We start from the raw sequence: 13,892 nt of genomic DNA on the forward strand, positions 1-13,892 counted from the left end.
TGTCGGTGGGAGTATACTGCAGAGGAGCAGCTATTTTCCTTATTTTTGCATAGTGTCAGCCTCCTAGCAACAGCAGCATACACCCATGGTTACCTGTGTCCCCCAATGAAGTGATAAAAAAAATAAGTGACAGGATTGCTCTCTAATTACTGACAGATTTCAGCTGGTGTCATGACTTTCCATGGCTTTTTGCACTTTTCTGTCTTCATTTGTTCAATATTTTTCCCTGTGTTATTTCTCATTATTACAAATAACTTAATTTATGGACATCTCTGGTTTGATTTCTTTGCCTGTGTGGATTGTATGGGTTGTTACCGACATCTGGTAATAATTTCATGTCAATAGCACCATTAGAATAGATTTACTTAGAAAATGAGTGACGTGTTCAATACTTATTTTAATACTTATATTACACCTGGGTACTACACATCCGCCCCTATTATAATGAATATGAGTGGGTCTACAGTACCCCCTCTGTGGGTATGTTGCATAGTTATATAGGTTGACAAAAAGACCTAGGTCCACCAAGTTCAACATTTCTCCACCAATTATATATTTTTTGTCACTAAATTATCTACAGGCCATCAAAATAAACCCCATTTAACTGCACCAACCCCAATGATGGTCACAAGTGTCTATAATGGGATTATTGGGTGCACCTGTGCTCTGGACGACCGGTAGGGAACATGTCGATCACCACTTTTCCCTTTGCCATATTACACACAGCCATGTATGAGACGGTTCCCATTGACTTGAACATGTCATTCTCAAGGCTGCAGTTAGAACGTGCATTGTCCTGATCCCTTTAAATGCAGCTGATGGAGGCTCTATAAAGCAGATCATACATAACACACATCGCTCGGCTCTCCTTACCGTTCCCTCCTAGAATGCTCCCGGGCCAGCTCCCTCCTCTTCAGTCGCTCCCGCTCACGGCGAACTTTATCTTGTTCTTCTCTGTGTCTTTTCCGCCTGTCGTGCTCTCGGTCCTTTTCCTTCACACGTATATATTTACCTGCTCCGTAATAAGTAGAGGACTAAGGTCAGTACATGGTATAAAAAAAAAAAATTAAAAAAAAAAAGCAAACTGGGCTTTACTCACCCTCCCCGGGTCTAGCGGTGAGTCACTGACCATGCTAACAGTGTCTATTCCGCTGACATCACGACGACAGCGCTGCAGGCAATCAATGAGTTCATGTAATCTGAGCAGCTCGTGCTGTCAACTTTGGAAGAGCTGCTGAGCTTAGTGATTGGCTGCAGTGCTGTGGACATGATCTCAAGGCTGCAGGCAATCACAGACCAGGAGAAGGTGGAGATTCAGTGCTAGACCTAGGAAGGATTAGCAAAGTGTTTTTTTAAACCGCAGCCTGGGGACAGGGGGTTTTGGAAAATTTACTCCTAACATGTCTGTTTAGGAATGTCCACTGGGCGGCATAATTCTTACATTTTGGACACTGACATGCGCTCATTAGCTATAGCTATTAACCATATGTGAACATTCCACAATCACAGCAGTAAGGTAACATGGCTCCAAAAATAATTGGTCGGGTTGTAACAAAGAATAAATTAGAATTAAATCCTAAATTGTAACAGCGGAACCCTTTTCCCAACATGGATTATATAGACGTACCCCCGGCACCTTCGGCAGAATGGCTGCGGTGTCGGCGTTTCTCTTTTCTCTTCTCTTCTTTTCTGTGATGAGACTTTTCTTTTCGTGACACTTGCTGTGGAGGTTTAATAGCCAAGGAGTCGTCTTCTTCACCTCTAGGAATAAAGAAGTCACCAAGAAAAGAAATGAAAACACAGGATTCTTTTTTTTTTTGCCAGTGGGCAGTAATATGTGTCTATTTTAGCAGCCTCATTCTTACTCAGCCAGGCCTAAATCTCTATAGGATCGTATCCACTCGTCTGCTGACAGAGTGCAAATGCTCCGCCGGCAGGTCTCTGACTGCAGGCTGTCAACATGTGACCGCTGCAGCCAATTACTTGCTGTACGGCTGGCTTTACCACTCAACATTGAGACGCTACTGCATATGGCTGCTGGGGAGAGAGAGGGAGGGGGAGAGAGGAGAGAGGGGGGAGAGAGAGAGGAGAGAGGGGGGAGAGAGAGAGGAGAGAGGGGGGAGAGAGAGAGGAGAGAGGGGGGAGAGAGAGAGGAGAGAGAGAGGGGGGAGAGAAGAGGGGAGAGGGAGGGGGAGAGAGGGGAGAGAGGAGAGAGAGGGGAGAGAGGGAGGGGGAGAGAGGGAGGGGGAGAGAGGGAGGGGGAGAGAGGGAGGGGGAGAGAGGGAGGGGGAGAGGAGAGGGGGGAGAGAAGAGGGGAGAGAGGGAGGGGGAGAGAGGGGAGAGAGGAGAGAGGGGGGAGAGAGGGAGGGGGAGAGAGGGGAGAGAGGGGAGAGGAGAGAGAGGAGAGAGGGGGGAGAGAGAGGGGACAGAGAGGGGAGAGAGGGAGGGGGAGAGAGGGGGGAGAGAAGGGGAGAGAGAGGGAGGGGGAGAGAGGGGGGAGAGAAGAGGGGAGAGAGGGAGGGGGAGAGAGGGGGGAGAGAAGGGGAGAGAGGGAGGGGGAGAGAGGGAGTGGGAGAGAGGGAGGGGGAGAGGAGAGGGGGGAGAGAAGAGGGGAGAGGGAGGGGGAGAGAGGAGAGAGAGGGGAGAGGAGAGAGAGGAGAGAGGGGAGAGAAGGGGGAGAGAGGAGAGAGAGGGGAAAGAGAGGGGAGAGAGAGGGGACAGAGAGGGGAAAGAGGGAGGGGGACAGAGAGGGGAAAGAGGGAGGGGGAGAGAGGGGGGAGAGAAGGGGAGAGAGAGGGAGGGGGAGAGAGGGGGGAGAGAAGAGGGGAGAGAGGGGGGAGAGAAGGGGAGAGAGAGGGAGGGGGAGAGAGGGGGGAGAGAAGAGGGGAGAGAGGGAGGGGGAGAGAGGGGAGAGAGGAGAGAGGGGGGAGAGAGGGAGGGGGAGAGAGGGGAGAGAGGGGAGAGGAGAGAGAGGAGAGAGGGGGGAGAGAGAGGGGACAGAGAGGGGAGAGAGGGAGGGGGAGAGAGGGGGGAGAGAAGGGGAGAGAGAGGGAGGGGGAGAGAGGGGGGAGAGAAGAGGGGAGAGAGGGAGGGGGAGAGAGGGGGGAGAGAAGGGGAGAGAGGGAGGGGGAGAGAGGGAGTGGGAGAGAGGGAGGGGGAGAGGAGAGGGGGGAGAGAAGAGGGGAGAGGGAGGGGGAGAGAGGGAGAGAGAGGAGAGAGAGGGGAGAGGAGAGAGAGAGGAGAGAGGGGAGAGAAGGGGGAGAGAGGAGAGAGAGGGGAAAGAGAGGGGAGAGAGGGGAGAGAGAGGGGAGAGAGGGGACAGAGAGGGGAGAGAGGGAGGGGGAGAGAGGGGGGAGAGAAGGGGAGAGAGAGGGAGGGGGAGAGAGGGGGGAGAGAAGAGGGGAGAGAGGGAGGGGGAGATGGGGGGAGAGAAGGGGAGAGAGAGGGAGGGGGAGAGAGGGGGGAGAGAAGAGGGGAGAGAGGGAGGGGGAGAGAGGAGAGAGAGAGGGAGGGGGAGAGAGGGGAGAGGAGAGAGAGGAGAGAGGGGAGAGAGGGAGGGGGAGAGTTGGGAGAGAGGGGAGAGAGGGGGGAGAGAGGGAGGAGGGGGAGGGGGAGAGAGGGGAGAGGAGAGAGAGGAGAGGGGAGAGAGAGGGAGGGGGGAGAGGGAGGGGGAGAGATGGGAGAGAGGAGAGAGGGGGGAGAGGGAGGGCGAGAGAGGGGAGAGGAGAGAGAGGGGAAAGAGAGGGAGGGGGAGAGAGGGGGGAGAGGGAGGGGTAGAGGGAGGGGGAGAGATGGGAGAGAGGAGAGAGAGGGGAGAGAGAGGAGAGAGGGGAGAGAGAGGAGAGAGGGGGGAGAGAGGGAGGAGAGGGAGGGCGAGGGAGGGGAGAGGAGAGAGGGGAAAGAGAGGGAGGGGGAGAGAGGGGGGAGAGAGGGGGGAGAGAAGAGGGGAGAGAGGGGGAGAGGAAAGAGAGGGGAGAGAGAGGGAGAGAGAGAGGGGGAGGGAGAGAGAGAGAGGGCGGGGAGAAGAGAGAGAAAGAGAGACATAAAACAGGATTTTTGGATGCTTACCGTAAAATCTGTTTCTTGAAGCCTCCATTGGGGGACACAGGAACCATGGGTGTATGCTGCTGCCACTAGGAGGCTGACACTATGCAAATAAAAAAGTTAGCTCCTCCTCTGCCAGTCTCCCCACCGACTGGCATTAAACTCTTCAGTTAGTGAGAAAGCAGTAGGAGAAAAAACAAGGTTGAAAAACCATAACCACAAACTTGAGAACTGTAAACGTGAGAACAGTCAGAGAACATATAACAAAAACATTGGGAGGGAGCTGTGTCCCCCAATGGAGGCTTCAAGAAACAGATTTTACGGTAAGCAACCAAAAATCCTGTTTTCTTTAGCGCCTCTCATTGGGGGACACAGGAACCATGGGACGTCCCAAAGCAGTCCCTAGGGCGGGAAAACAGACTTCCATCAGGTCAGAGGACTCACCACTGCCGCCTGCAGGATCCTTCTGCCCAGGCTGGCGTCCGCCGATGCGTAGGTGTGGACCTTGTAAAATTTGGCGAACGTGTGGATGGAAGACCAAGTTGCCGCTTTGCACAGCTGTAGGGCGGAAGCCCTGTGGTGCACCGCCCAGGAGGCGCCGACTGCCCGGGTAGAGTGAGCCTTAATCCCAGGAAGGGCACTCTGTTCTTGACCCGGTAAGCCTCCAAAATTGCCATTCTGATCCATCGAGCAATAGTCGCTTTAGAAGCCGGCTGGCCTCTGCGCGTGCCATCAGGAATGACGAAAAAGGAATCCGTCTTCCGGAAAGTGGACGTTCTGTCCAGATAGATCCTCACAGCCCTGACAAGGTCCAGCTTGTTCAACGATCGCTCCAGAGGATGAGTCGGAGCTAGACAAAAGGAAGGTAGAACGATGTCCTCGTTGAGGTGGAAGGTGGAAACCACCTTAGGAAGAAAAGAAGGTGGGGGCCGGAAGACCACCTTGTCCTGGTGAATGACCAAAAACGGAGGACGGCAAGACAGGGCCGCCAGCTCGGAAACGCGGCGAATGGACGTGATGGCCACAAGAAAGGCTACCTTCCATGATAAAACTGATAGAGGAATCTCCCTAAGAGGTTCAAAGGGAGAAACCTTCAGAACGTCCAGTACCAGGTTTAGGTCCCATGCCTCCACAGGGGCCCTGTCTGGATCCGGACTGGAAGGCCCCTGAGGATCCTTTCCCAGTGGCGGAGGGACAGAAAGATGGCCCGAATTTCGAGGACGTTGATTGGCAGAGATGACTCCTGCGGCGACCAACGGCCCTGAACCGTCAGGTGGCGAAAAACCGCACCCCAGCCGATCAGACTGGCGTCCGTTGTCACCACCTGCCAGTGAACCGGAAGGAAGGACCTGCCCTGGGAGATGAGAGGTGACGTCAGCCACCAGTTGAGAGACCGCCTGACCCGAAAGGAGAGTTTGATCGGTCGATCCAGGGAGAAGACCGACCTGTCCCACTGAGACAGAATGGCTTGCTGAAGGGGTCGCAAATGGAATTGGGCGAAGGGAATCGCTTCCAATATAGCTACCATCCTCCTCAGAACCTTCATGGCCGAACGGAGGGAGGGAGGTCGAGGACCCTGGAGCAAGCGTATGTCCCGACAAAGAGTGGATCTCTTGTCTTTGGGAAGGAAGACTCTGCTCTGACGAGTGTCGAAAAGCATGCCCAGAAAGATGATGCGCTGAGAAGGAATAAGGCAGGACTTCTTCCGGTTTACCAGCCACCCGAAACGGGCTAAGGTGTCGAGAACAATGGACAGGCTTTCGTGGGCCTGAGCGAAGGACGGAGCCTTGATGAGGATGTCGTCGAGATATGGAAATAGGACCAAGCCTCTGACTCTCAAGATGGCCAGCAGCGCCGCCATGATCTTCGTGAACACTCTTGGCGCGGTTGCGAGACCGAACGGCAGGGCGACGAACTGAAAATGATCTCGTTGCACTGCGAAGCGCAGGAAACGGTGATGTCCGGGAAATATCGGGACATGGAGGTAGGCGTCCTGGATATCTATTGAGCATAGAAACTCCTGAGCCTCCATGGAAGCAATTACTGAACGAAGGGATTCCATCCTGAAGTGTCTCAGGCGAACCCTCCTGTTCAGCAATTTGAGGTCCAGAATGGGGCGAACTTTGCCGTCTTTTTTCGGTACCACAAAAAGATTCGAGTAGAAACCCGTGAAGCGTTCTTTTTCTGGGACGGGAACGATTACCCCGGATTTGAGCAGAGAAGCGATGGCTGAGAAGAAGCCCGGAACTAGAGCGGGGTCTCTTGGAGGACGGGATTGGAAGAAACGATCCCGAGGTCGGAAAGCGAACTCTATTTTGTATCCCGAGGATACAACTTCCCTGACCCATGCATCCTCTACTGCGGAAATCCAGACGTCCCTGAAAAGGAGAAGACGGCCGCCCAATCTGGGAGTTGGGCTGGAGTCTTGCCGAGAGTCATGCCGAGGTGGATCTTCCAGTCCTGGGCCTGGAGGATCTACCCTGGGAGAAACGAGGACGCCAGGACGGAGTGGGCCTAAAGGACACCGCCTTCTTCTCTTGACGTGCCTGTGGCCTCTGTTGCTGCTGGGAAAAGGAGTTTGACGCAGCGAAGCGACGAAAAGGCTGAAAAGAACGAAACTGTCGTCTAGGAGGAGGGCGACGAAGCTTAGCCTGGGGGAGAAGAGAACTTGTACCCCCGGTGGCGTCCTTAATTATTTGGTCCAGCTGGGAACCAAAGAGGCGAGAGCCCTGGAAGGGCAGACTAGTGAGGGACTTTTTGGAGGACAAGTCCGCCTGCCAGGCCTTGAGCCAAACGGTCCGGCGGATGGCAACGGCATTGCTGGAAGCTTGAGCCGCACAAGACGCGACATCCAGGGAGGCGGAAACCAGGTATTCACCAGCGTGGGAAATCTGGTTGGCAAGTTCCGCTAATTGCGCGGGAGGCGCCCCGTCCAGGATACCTCGCCGAAGATCCTTGGCCCATTTTGAAATGGATTTTGAAGCCCAAGTGGACGCAAAAGCTGGTCATAGAGCCGCTGAAGCCGCTTCAAAAGCAGATTTCGCGAAGGATTCTATAACTCTATCGTTAGAATCCTTCAGAGATGCTCTGCCGGACAGTGGAAGCACCGTGTTGGTGGACAGCCTGGATACAGGTGGATCCACTGAGGGAGAGACCGTCCAATTGGCGGTAAGTTCTGGAGAAAAAGGATATAGCACACCCAGGCGTTTTCCCCTCTGAAAACGCCTAGTGGGGTTCTCTCTCTCTCTGGACAAGATTTCCTCGAATTCAGGATGAGGAGCGAAAAATTTAGAAGGTGGTTTGGCCCGTCTAAACGAAACCGCCTGATCTGCGGGTTCCGTAGAGGGATCCTTGATGCCACAGGTTTGGTTTATTGCCCCAATGAGGTTCTGTACTGTCTCACTCATGGTGGCGATTTGGTTAGGATCCAGCTCTGAAATATCCTCCGAAGGCGCATCAGATAATGCCTCGCCCGACTCAGGGGAGGAGGATCGGTGGGACACCAACCGCGGGGGAGGGCCAAGCGGCGAGATGGAGCGCGAAGAGGACTCAGACCGACGTTCCTGTCTGGACCTTTTGTGGCTTATCAAGGAGGGCTCGGGCGGCGGTTCCTGCGACCCGCTGGCCACTGCAGGGGTCTGCAGGGGTAACCGATCCAGCGCGGACACTAGGGTTTGAGATACCCGTGTTAAATCGGCCACCGATTGTGACAGAGAGGCGGCCCAGCCTGGGATGGGGGGATCACTCTCGGGCGGAACAGCCGGGGGATCCTGGGCGGTGGGAACAATCAGGTTGCTGCAAGACTGACACAGCGGGGAGGACTGACCTGAGGGAAGTTTGCTGTTACAGGACGAACATGTAAAGTACGTGACTAAGGCAGAAGATGAAGAAGTCGGAGGACGAGAGCGGCCCCCTTTAGAGTTAGACATTTTGAAGAGGTCCCTGAAGAAAATGCCAGTAGGTTGAGGGACAGTGGGGCAGAGGAGGGTGTCAGTCTGCAGTGCAGAGCTACTCACGGCAGACGAAAAACCCCGGATACCAGGAGCTGCAGGCCTGGAGGAAGATGCTGTGGATCCCCAGCGCAGATGGCGTGCTGTGTTCCCAGAAAGAGCGCTCTGCGAAGTTCCCCCGGCGCAGGAGCGTGGCACGATGAAGAGAACTCGTGCCCTGAGCGTCCAGCAGCGGCGTGGAGGAAGGGGCGGAGCCAGCCGAGATGGCGCCGGTGGGTGGGGAATGCCGGGTAGAGTTTGTCGGGCGGGAGATGATACCGGAAGTGACAGAGCGCGTCACCGGAAGTAGACCCCGGGGGAAGCCGGGGCCTAAATTAGCAGCCGGTGACCGCTGAAATGGGTGCCGGCGCCGAGGAAAAGGTGCAGGCGTCCCGTCTGACAGGCGCGGCAGCCGCCGCATGAACAGCGGAGCGCCGGTGTCGGCGCCGGAAGTAGGCCCCGGGAAGAGCCGGGGCCTACATTAAAAGCCGGCCGCCGCAGGAGACGACCGTGGCCGCTGAAAAAGAGGGACTGCCGTGGAGATAAAAACAGAGCGGCTGTCTGTAGTGGGGCCGCGCCGCAGAGGAAAGGGTCTGGGGCACCGATTAGAGGTGCAGAGCCACCGTGGGAAGGTAGCGCGGCCGGAATTAAGAGCCGCCGCGCAAAAGATGGGCCCCGGAAATTGTCCCTAATTGATAGTACAGGAAGGGTGCTGCCTCAGGAATAGCAGTGCGGCCGCAGAAATGCAGGAAGTAGGGAATCCCGAGGCCCCCCAAATACTCACCTAATATCCCACGCCGTCTACTAACCTTAAAAACGTGGAAGATATTAGACGTCCTTGGAGCTGATGGACGTCCTCGTCTCCTCCGACCGACAGGCTCTGGAAGGCGAGTGGGTGGGGGACGGAGCCAGGACCGGACTTCTAAGCACGCTTGTGTGCTAGGATCTTGGTCCTGGAGAGGGATCTATGAGGATACGGGGTGGCAGTACACGCCGTACTCATAGTCCGCTTTGTGGGACTACAGGTGTGACTGTTCACCCTGTATCCCTTCCGAAAACCTGAAAAAGAAACGACGCACATTGAGGTAGATAAGGGTCTAATGAAAGACCCGTGTCCACCTCCTACTGACACTAAGCTAAACTGAAGAGTTTAATGCCAGTCGGTGGGGTGTACACTGCAGAGGAGGAGCTAACTTTTTTATTTGCATAGTGTCAGCCTCCTAGTGGCAGCAGCATACACCCATGGTTCCTGTGTCCCCCAATGAGAGGCGATAAAGAAAAAGAAAAAAAAGAAGAGAAAAGATGGAGTGAAAAAGAAAGAAAAAAAGAGACAAAGTGACTAAATTTTGGTCAAAATGGACGAACATAAACTTGCACAGGTCCGCTCAGCCCTACCAGTGACCACCAAACCATCTACACTGTATGGCAAAGTATTGGATATGTGACTGGGTTTTTCTCTTTCTTATATAGAAACCCGGCTTTCTCGGTCTCTAACAGCTAGTATTACAGCCTCTGAGCTACATTTAAAGTTTGGAGATCACTAAATCATAATGATAAAATCACAAATGAGATGCATTATGTCCATATACAAAGGACGTCTGGTCTGTACCTGTCTTCCATTGAGTCTTCGCGTCTGTAAGGGGAATTTCTAATAGTAATCTCCATCTTCTGATCTCTCAACTCCCCTTCTTCCAAGGAATCTCTCTTGGAATCGCGATCATCAGCCTGGGAAGGATATAAAAAAATTAAAAGGTAGATTAAGAAACTGGAGAGAAAAAAAAAAAAGACTTTCATATTTGACCTTAAAAGACTCTCTTTGAAAAACACAAAATTATTAAATGGGAAAAACTCCCGCAAAGTGGATGAGATTTATAGAAATCTCGTGCCCACCGTGCTTTGTTTTAGAGCAGTGGATACTGATCTGCAACAATTGTCCGGCAGTAAAAATGTGTTTTTTCTTGGGATTTTCCCCATAGACCCGAATGTGATAAAGAGAAAAAATGCTTGGCGTGTTCTGTAACCCTCATACTGTGTCCGTTCCAAGTCAAGTGGTGAAAAAGGCCATTTACCTACTAACAAGTGGCCATCAGAGTACTCACTATATTGGCTCCCCCCATAAAGAATAACAAGTCTCGACAACTCTGTGTTCTCAATGGGGAGTGAAGCGCTCGCCGCTGTCAGACGCCTCCGTCGGCGGTATAGAAGGACAGAGCATGTTGACATTCAACAGCCCGATCCTTCTTTCCCCCCCAAGATCTGCTGTCAAAGGGAAAGTCAGGACACAAGAAATGGGCGGCCAGTTTTGCCAAAATCGCAGCATTTCGGCCACATTCATCTACAATATCGATCATTCCCTCAATTCTTACATTTTTTGTATGGTTGGAATCTGATTTTTCTTCTTGCTCCTTTCTCCTTTTCTTTTCTTGCAATATTTCGTCCAGCGTTTTCACTTTCCAAGTGTCTTTTTCATCCCCCATTTGGAGTGGGTCAACCTAACAAAATCAAACCTTACTTACATTAACAAGTTTACAACAAGGGGTTTAAAGGGAATTTCTCAGAAGGTTTTTACTATCCGTCTAACAGCAGCATGGTGCTGAGGCTGAGGCTTGGATTCCAGCGAGAGGTCACTTACTGGGCTGCTTAGGGCTTTTTTTTCTATAAAATCAATGATATATTGCTTGTGTTGTCAGTGATGAGCTCCTGCCATGTAGTCCTCCATATCCATGATCTGCACCACTCACCACTAATTGCAGCTTTCTGCCTATGCACAGTGTACACCGAGAGTGTGGTGTTGGCAGGGTTATACAGGGCTCAGTATTGAGAGAACTCCTAGATCTGCAGCAGAGAAAAACAGGATTTTTGGTTGCTTACCGTAAAATCTGTTTCTCGGAGCCTTCATTGGGGGACACAGGAACCATGGGTGTATGCTGCTGCCACTAGGAGGCTGACACTATGCAAATAAAAAAGTTAGCTCCTCCTCTGCAGTGTACACCCCACCGACAGGAAGTAGGATATTCAGTTAGTGAGAAAGCAGTAGGAGAAGCAACGTGTAAAAGAGAAAGAATAATAATAACATAATAATAAACTTTATCTACATAGCGCCAACAAATTCCACGGCGCTCCATAGATTAACAGTTTCAAGCACTCAAAGAGTATTTAAAGAACTCAAACGTATACAGTAAACAGAGCTGTTCAATTTGGGAGGGTGCTGTGTCCCCCAATGAAGGCTCCGAGAAACAGATTTTACGGTAAGCAACCAAAAATCCTGTTTTCTCTATCGCCTTTCATTGGGGGACACAGGAACCATGGGACGTCCCAAAGCAGTCCCTGGGGTGGGAAAAACAGACTTCCATCAAGTCCGAGGACTCACCACTGCCGCCTGCAGGATCCTTCTGCCCAGGCTGGAGTCCGCCGTAGTCCGGCGAAAGGCGTGGATGGAAGATCAGGTTGCCGCTTTGCAAAGCCGTCGGCGTAAGCCCTGTGACATACCGCACTGGAAGCGCCGACTGCCCGGGTAGAGTGAGCCTTTATCTCAGGAGGGGGCACTCTAATCTAGACCCGGTAAGCTTCCAAAATTGCCATTCTGATCGAGCGAGCAATAGTCGCCTTGGAAGCCGGCAGGCCTCTACGCACGCCATCAGGGATGGCGAAAGGAGAATCCATCTTTTGGAAAGCGGCCGTGCTAGCCAGGGAGATCCTCACTGCCCTGACGGGGTCCAGCCTGTACAACGATCGCTCCAGAGGATGAGTCGGAGCTGGACAAAAGGAAGGTAGAACGATGTCCTCGTTGAGGTGGAAAGATGAAAACCACCTCGTGAAAAGAAGGAAGGCGGAGGCCTGGGACCACCTTGTCCTGGTGGAAAAAGAAGAAAGGAGGTCGGCAAGAAATGGCCGCCAACTCAAAAACGCGGCGGATCGAAGAGATGGACCTGAGAAAAGCCACCTTCCGAGATAGAACTGACAGGGGAAAAACTCCCTCAGAGGCTCAAAAGGGGGGAACCCCTAAGAACAACCAGCACAACCTTTAAATCCCATGAATCCACAGAGGCCCTGTACGGAGGAACAGCGTGGGCCACTCCTTGAAGGAAGGTCTTAACCTGTGGCTGAGAAGATCACGTCTTCTTAAAGGGAAGAAGAGCGCAGGAACCTGGCCCTTTATGGAACTGAGAGCGAAGCCCGAATCCAGTCCTGCCTGAAGGAAAACCAAATGGAAGGCAGGGAAAGGACATAGGTGAAAAGCGGTTGGACTCGCATGAAGGAAAGTAAGCCTTCCAGGTACGATAGTATATCCTGGAAGTAGACGAAGGCTTCCTAGCCTGGATTATAGCGTGACCCATCCGGGCCGAAAGACCGGACGCTCTTAGAACTGTGGAGTCCACAGCCACGCCGTTAAACCGAGCGACCGATAATTCGGGTGGCAGATCGGACCCTGAGACAGCAGATTGGGTCTGTTTGGAAGGCACCAGGGGTGTCCGCGAGAAGATTGACGATGTCCGCAAACCAAGACCTCCTGGGCCAATCCGGGACGATCAGAATGACCGGCACCCATCCCGCCTTGATCTTTTTTGACAGCTTGGAAAGCAAGGGAAAGGGGTGGGAACCGATAGGGGAATACGAACTGCAACCAAGGAATGGCCAGAGTGTCAACACCACTGTGAGAGGGACCTTGGGCCGACCCGAGGGACCTTCCTATTCAATCGGTACGCCATGAGGTCCACATCTGGAGTCCCCCATCGAAGAGCAATCCGATAGGAGACCTCCTGAAGTACCAGTCCCCTGCCACAAGGCCCTCGCGGCCGAGGAAGTCGGCGGCCTAAATGTCCACGCTGGGGACATGCACTGCGGAGCTCACCAGGACCGTTGCCTCTGTCCAAAGGAGGATCCTGGAATCTCGGCCGAGGCCAGAGGTGGTAGACATATGCCACTGCTGTGTCATTGTCTGTCTGGATTCAAATTGGCAGGCTGCTGAGAATCCTTACCCAGTGAAGGAAAGACAGAAAGATGATCCGGAACTCGAGGACATTGATCGGCAAAGAGGACTCCTGCGCCGACCAACAACCCTGAAAAGAACAGGTGACAAAGCCCCGCGCCTCCGCCGAGCGGGCTGGCGTCCATCGTCACCACCTGCCAGGGAACTGGGATAAGAGAAGTGACCTCGGCCACCAGTCGAGGAACCGTTTGACCCGGGAGAAAGCCGGATCGGACAATGCAGGGAGAAGACAGACCTGTCCCCCTGTGATAGAATAGCCTGCTGAAGAAGTCTTGAATGTAACTGGCGAAGGGAAAATTGCTTCCGATGTTGCAACCAACCTCCTTAGGACCTTTAAGGCCCATCAGAAAGGAGGGGAGCCGAAAACCCTGGAGCAAGCGAACTTCCTGACAAAGGAGGGATATCCTGTCTTCGGGAAGGAAGATTCTGGTCCGACAAGTGTCGAAGAACATGCCCGGAGATACGAGGCGCTGAACAAGACGGAACTTCTTCCTGTTGACGAGCCACCCGCAACGGCTAGAGTGTCGGGAAAGATGGATAGACTTTCGGGAGCCTGAAACCGAAATTCCTGAGCCTCCATGGAAGCGATTACTGAACGAGGGAATATCATCCTGAAGTGTCTCCGACGAAACCTCCTGTTCAGCAAATTGAGATCCGGGCTGGGACGAACCTTGTCGTCCTCTGTCAGTACAAAAAGCTTCGAAGAGAAGCCTGTGAACCGTTGAACCGTTCCTGTTCTGGGACGGGAACGATTACCCCGGATCTAAGGAGGGAAACAATGGCTGTAAAGAAACCCGGGACTAGAGCGGGGTCTTGGAGGTTGGGATTCGAAGAAAACGATCCCAGGGCCGTGAAATGAAGATTTTGTA

General features: G+C 53.1%; 1 protein-coding gene across 8 annotated transcripts in view; it reads right to left on the minus strand.

Moving 5' to 3' along the window:
- LOC138651646 (cyclin-dependent kinase 11B-like) overlaps positions 1-13,892 on the minus strand; it is a 74,422-nt gene that overhangs the window by 52,471 nt on the left and 8,059 nt on the right. For all 8 annotated transcript variants that reach the window (XM_069741997.1, XM_069741996.1, XM_069741994.1 and 5 more), the window contains exons 2-5: positions 10,400-10,525; positions 9,643-9,758; positions 1,628-1,761; positions 874-1,012 (exon numbers count right to left, since the gene is read on the minus strand). In XM_069741997.1, coding sequence (XP_069598098.1) covers positions 874-1,012; positions 1,628-1,761; positions 9,643-9,758; positions 10,400-10,510 — 500 coding nt within the window. In that variant the 5' untranslated portion in view covers positions 10,511-10,525. The remainder of the gene's footprint in view (positions 1-873; positions 1,013-1,627; positions 1,762-9,642; positions 9,759-10,399; positions 10,526-13,892) is intronic.

The sequence above is a fragment of the Ranitomeya imitator genome, chromosome 10 (assembly GCF_032444005.1).
Source record: "Ranitomeya imitator isolate aRanImi1 chromosome 10, aRanImi1.pri, whole genome shotgun sequence".
Taxonomy (NCBI): Eukaryota; Metazoa; Chordata; class Amphibia; order Anura; family Dendrobatidae; genus Ranitomeya; species Ranitomeya imitator.